The sequence below is a fragment of the Periplaneta americana genome, chromosome 11 (genome assembly GCF_040183065.1).
Source record: "Periplaneta americana isolate PAMFEO1 chromosome 11, P.americana_PAMFEO1_priV1, whole genome shotgun sequence".
NCBI lineage: Eukaryota > Metazoa > Arthropoda > Insecta > Blattodea > Blattidae > Periplaneta > Periplaneta americana.
In genome coordinates, this window is record NC_091127.1 from 174,896,308 (window position 1) to 174,902,866 (window position 6,559).

General features: G+C 34.9%; 1 protein-coding gene across 2 annotated transcripts in view; it reads right to left on the minus strand.

Annotated features, from left to right (window-relative positions):
* LOC138709620 (lysosomal aspartic protease-like) overlaps positions 1-165 on the minus strand; it is a 32,834-nt gene extending 32,669 nt beyond the window's left edge. For both annotated transcript variants that reach the window (XM_069840521.1, XM_069840520.1), the window contains exon 1: positions 73-165. In XM_069840521.1, the coding sequence (XP_069696622.1) occupies positions 73-149 (77 nt within the window). In that variant the 5' untranslated portion in view covers positions 150-165. The remainder of the gene's footprint in view (positions 1-72) is intronic.
* Positions 166-6,559: the final 6,394 nt, after the last annotated feature.

A 6,559-nucleotide genomic window follows, 5' to 3' on the forward strand; every position in this document is an offset into this window, starting at 1 on the left:
AAAAAAGTTGAAAAATTGCTTCAACATTGAGAGGTTTAACTTCGTATCTTAAATACACAAGGAAATACCTACCGCATGAAGTCTTCTGTAACATTTCTAGCCAACGCAGATAAAACACACAGCAGAGTAAAACAGATGATAGAATTCATTTTAAAGCTAGCCAAGACTTGAACAAAATTAATACATATTGTAAAGAAAGTCGTGCTTATATAGTGTTTCTGCTAAAATCCCCACCTGTAGCATAAAATAACTGGTATGTGCGGAAGTTCGTGCTCACTATCTAGAAGACAGGCGCCCCTTGCAAAACTGTTGAAGCGCGGGTGCTGCGTTATCATGTTTAAAGCCCACTTGGAATTCCAAATCATCGATATCACTGAAACCTCAGACGATATTTTACAATGTTCTCGCTTAATTATATTCCAGAATGCTATGCCAAACGTGAATGGCATAACATTAAACAAAATTTTGTATTCAACTTTTTATTTTTGTAATTAATTTTGAATATGATTGACAAAATTGTTATTACCTGTTAGGTTTTAATAGTACATTATGCAACGAGCCTATAATGGTAGTAATTAAGACGCGAGTATGTTTATGAAACGAGCGGAAGCAAGTTTCATAATATTCATACGAGCTTCTTAATTACCATTATAGTCAAGTTTCATACGACTTTTTATGCTCGACCATATTTATAACTTGAAATTATTCGTAAGTATTCATGTTATTCTTATCTGACTGAGGAGCGGAACTGACCTTGTGCAATACCTCGTAAATTGTGAAATGTGCGCAGGCGCGAAAGTATTGATTTTTTTCCGAGTAACAAATGTCGACATTGACCTTGCTATAATCTAGAGAGTAAAATAAACATTAATCTTGATATAACCTTGAAATTGAATTAGATATTGAAAAACGAAATGACAAATTGAATTTATTGGAATATTATTTACAATTAACGCTAATTATTATAGTAACAGAACTGACTTTATTTCAAATATAGGTGATTTATTGATTCATTGTTTTCTTTCGATTGCATATCCGAGAATAATCGATACTTGCGCTTTCATATTGCTACAATGGTATTTTCTGATTTGTGGGACACCTGAACTTTAATGAATAGGTGTACTTTAATGAGGTCCATTAAAGGGCTGCTACCAGGTGTATAGTTACTATATTTCGGCGTGGTCGAGCATAAAAATAATGAAACCTTTCTCCACTTCTCATTGTTTATTTGATGCAATATTTATTAAAACGCTTTTGAAAAAATGAGATAAACTTATTGTACAAGCATTTGTATGAGATAGGCCCTTGCCTGATGAGCAACAATTACAGCAAGTTAAGTAATGCTACTTGTTAGTATGGTGCATGAAAACGACCATAAATGCTTATGCCATTTCGTGTTCTCTCTATTAAAGAACTAAATTTTTTGTAAGTGGTAATCACATAGCTATTATACTCCAAATTACACAATTCTGTGGTTAATTATGACTGAAGGTAAATATGGTAAATATTTTTTTTATCTAAAACCGATATGTCGACACTGTTCCTTCTGCAATAAAGTTAAAAAAAAATCGTGAGAACAAAGTTCTGGCAAGTTTTAACTTCTAGTGTTTGTACTTTCTAAATAATGCGACTTATAGTTAAATGTAACAAAATTCATGCAATACTCTACGAAAAATTGCAGTATACTGCTACATGTTCAGGCAAAAAACAAAAATGCTCAGTGCCGGAAAATAAAAAAATTATATTTATACGGAGATGTAGAAATCGACTTCTCTGTATTTTTGTAAGGAAAAAAAAAATAGGTGATGAAAACTGCTGCTAGATCGAGTGTTTATTTTATTTCTCATAAAATTTAATCATTGTATGGAATCGGTGCCCATCCAACATCGTGATGAATTTGGGGAGCTACAATGAGTAGTGAAATCTGATTTCTTAAACCAGCTATAATGGATACGAGGATCATTGTGCTAACAACACAATACTCCGTTATTAGTAGGATGATCGTTCACGTCTGCTGAAGTATGTTGATGTGAGACCAGCAGTCGGCTTGTCGACATTAACCCTCTGCAGCCTGTTGACCCCAGGATTATTATTATTATTATTATTATTATTATTATTATTATTATTATTATTATTATTATTATTATTTGCAACTGCTGAGTACATTTGATTAATCATTCTACTGTCTGAGTGTTATGTGAACTTACACTAGAATATTTTAAATAGAGACATTGAGGACTATAGAAATCCTTTTTCAGTGCAAATTAATGTAGGGCTTAAGTTATGCCATGAAAATATCTGCATAGAATGATACTTCGTGTACAACATTTTCTAAAGATAACAGTTACTTAGAAACAACTTTATTTTAGACGCTTGTGGTGAAATATGCAGGACAACATTCGCAAATGAGTAAGTTTTAGCATTTACAAAAGGAATATTGTAAATATATGTATCTAATAGTACTAGAGATTGGAGTAGCATAAACTTTAAACTGCTATGCTTAATCTGAAGTCTATAGGAACGCAAGAAATCTTTCATTTATTTTAAGGGGACACTATGGTGAAATAATGGTGAAAAATTAAGAAAATCCACTTAAAAATGTATCGTGACTCTCTATTTAGACTGAGCTCAAAAGCTAATTAATTTATATTCCCATGACTGTTTTCAATCTTTTGAGCGAATATGAACTAAACATTTTGAAAACTTTGTCGTAAGGAGCCTTTTTGGTGACGTCGATATAAAATATATTTAACAAATACAGATTCAAAACTATTAGCCCAAATAGCACAACATTTTGACAGATGATAGTATTTTAGGCATGTTTGTGTACTTTAAAATGAATAAATTTTGGATGAAAATTATAGAATTTTTAAAAACCACACGTGTCCCCTTAAATGAGAAGCTATTTAACAAATAAATAGTAAAAATGAAAATTTCATAAATTTCATGATGCGTGCATTTTGGAGAACATTATGTACCGGTAATGGAAAACCTATAATTAAGAAATGACTTGGTGTGCTACTACTACGTGTAGAATAGTTGGGGGGTTTAGCAAGAAGGCAGCGAATTTTGACATTACATTAATAACTTAATTGGCAAAAGAGGAGAAAACTGATGGTTGATTCATTAAGCACAACACAACCATGCACAAACAGATTCCTCAATGACATTCATCAGAAAGATTTCCGATGATCGGTTCTGTTGTCTAGGATTGTACTCATGGATCTCTGGATTTAAATATTTTAAATTTATATTTATTGTAGAAACTGAAGGACGAAATTGATGTAAATAATTTTAGATACTACTTGAATTAGAAGACAATATTTTTAACAATATTTCCAACATGAAAGGACACGAACTTTATTTATTTGATGGATAGTTTAACATGATATGAAACATGCATTCAAAATGAGGACGGTTCCTTAGAAATTACGGTAGATTATGACAAGACTTCTATGTATGGAAAATTGACACACCGCTATATGACATGCAGTGGCGTGCGGTGCTAATTCTCAATGGGGAACAGATCAGAAATAATAATAATAATAATAATAATAATAATAATAATAATAATAATAATAATAATAATAATTATAGACCTAATATAAAACTCTGTATTATGATTTTTGCAACATTGCAAATTCCTTTTTTTTTTACTTCATTAACAACTTAATCAGAAAAAGAATATATTAATATAAAACAGATTAATGATATATTATTATTATTATTATTATTATTATTATTATTATTAGTAGTAGTAGTAGTAGTAGTAGTAGTAGTAGTAGTAGTAGTAGTAGTAGTAGTAGTAGTAGTAGTAGTAGTAGTAGGGCTAAATATATAATACCGTTAACTAACAATCAATAAACCTAAATTAAACCACAATTTACCGCTTGACGAGCACCCAGTTAACTATTTCACAGAATTATAGTAGCTGCTTTGCAAATATCTTTTATAAGATTTTGTTTTAGTTTTAAGTTCTGTAAGGAGAGGAGTAGGGTTGCCATTCAAAATAACCGCGCTTTTCTCAGCAAAATTGATCGAACTAAAAGTCTCGACTTCAGCTGATCGATACAACGATCGCTGTCTTGGTTCGCATCAGGGCGCTCGCGCTTGGCCTCGTTGAAGTTGGAACAGGCAGGAGTCACCTGTTCCAGTGCCATTATTTCGTCATATTTAACTCAGGCCGTGAATGAGTAAATCGTACATATTTTTAAGAACTATTGTATAATTTCACACACTGTATTGTGTCACATGAAAAACTTTTCGAACTTGAGTGTTTTTCGAATTATCACTACATAAATAACCTAGCTTGATGAAACAGTACATTCCACACTTCTCAATACTCCGCGAGGAAAGAGGGTATTCTACAGCTTCCAGAGATACTCGGGTAAGTTTGTGTCAGCTCGGCCTGCTTCGGAGAAAACGTTAACTGAGACTCTCACTCACATCATCACGCACAGTACACGGGAAGGGCTCGCTCGAGTCGTTTTCTATTCACTGCAATAAGCCTGCTAACGATAGCTGCTCTCGCTTTTCGAAAACTGCAAGTAGGCCTATCCTTTAGAATGAAGTATATCTCACAATCTCAGTTAAGGGGGCAGGGAGGAAGGGAACAACCTGTTCCGTCTGTTCCATAGAGGAACCGCCATTGATGACATGTGTGCTATCAAACAATAAAAAAAAGTTATTGATTGATCAGCGCATTTAGCGCTATACAGATCATTTCCAAATAAAATATAAATACAAAATCGTACAATACCTGACACAGAATTGAGGGCAGCCTTATCAAACAATTGCAACATAAGAACTCTTCGTAGCGATAGAAAGTGTAATTGCATTTATTAGTATTATTAAATAATTATAGTAATATTCACATAATGAATTCAAGGAAATATTTATTCAGACATTAAATCAAGATAAGCAACAATCACCAAAGCCCACACATCGTGACTAAGACTTACAACACTCCCCACCACTCAGATGATTCATACACGTTTCCGTAACTGAATCAACATGCCGTTTTTCTATGTTACTATTTTGTAATTCGACATCATAGAGGTATGAGTTCTTAATCTTCCTATTGTGAATGGGTCTAAATGACCCATTGCATTTACTAAAATTAACGTAAAACCTACAAAAACAGCGATATTGTGACAAGACTTTGAGTAATCCTAAAAAACATCATTACGAATATTTCCTATTACTTTTGGCCACAAAAATATAGTACTTTGTCATATTTTTCACTTTGACACATTTATTGTGTTTGGGTCATTTAGACCCAGTCACGGATTTTGATTTTAATTATGAGTTACGTACTGTTGTTGTGTTCCGATACAAATTCACACTCACTCACTCACTCACTCACTCACTCACTCACTCACTCACTCACTCACTCACTCACTCACTCACTCACACTGATATTAGCCGGTGTGTACAGATCTACTGGATAATCACTTCAAGAACTATGGGACAGTATGTATAGTAGACCTGTTTTCTGTGCAAAGGTATCACTTCAGTTTTTTCATACTACTAGCAGGTTTCTCAAGTTTGACAACAAATCAGTCCGACCAGTTAGATGACGTCATGACAAATTGGCTGCTATTATATCTTTTTTCTACATGTCAAGATGTCACAGTATATGAGCAGTTGGTGCCATTTCGAGACAAATGTCCCTTCCGCCAGTACACACTTCCAAAATCCAGAGGCAAGTATGGTATAAAATTGTGATGTAAAAACAGCATAATATGTTTGCGCAACAGAAGTCTGCAAAGCAAAGCCAGAAAGTGGACCACGAGAAACAAACCAAGGCAGAAATGTTGGTAGCATTGAAAAGACTGATCGAAACATCACCACGAACAATTTTCTCACCAGCTATATTTTGGCCGGTCCCACGCCGTGGCGTCGTGGTCCTGCCTAGGACTCGCGTGATGGAATGCGCGCTGATTTGAGTCCTCATGAGGGACGAAATTTTCTCATGAAATTTCGGCCAATATATGGGACCGGTGCTCACCCAGCATCGTGATGCACTTGGGGAGCTATGATAGGTAGTGAAATCCGGTTATGCAAACCAACTATAACGGCTGGGGGGGCTCATCATGCTAACCATACGATACCTTCATTCTGGTTGGATGAACGTTCACCTCTGCTTCGGCATGTCGTCGTGAGGCCATCAGCCGGCTGGTCGGTCTTGGCCCTTCGTGGGCTGTAGCACCACAGATTATTATATTTGGGCCGAGGAACTTCTCAAGAGGAATCTAACGTTAGTCAGGACTCTGAGAAAAGACAAACCATAAGATATGCACCTGAACTGCACGAGACCAGGGAGTCGAACCATTTTCGGATTTCAGTCCGACGTAACTATGGTGTCGTATGTGTCTTAGAAGAATAAATCAGTGATTTTGCATCACGACTGCATTCTATCTTCAGAAGAACACAGAAAGCCTGCAATCATATTACATTACAACAAAACGAAGGGAGGAATTGACACCACGGATAAACGTGCCAGTACCTACTCTTGCAAAAGGTGTACTAAAAGATCGTCTGATTGTGTGTTTTACAA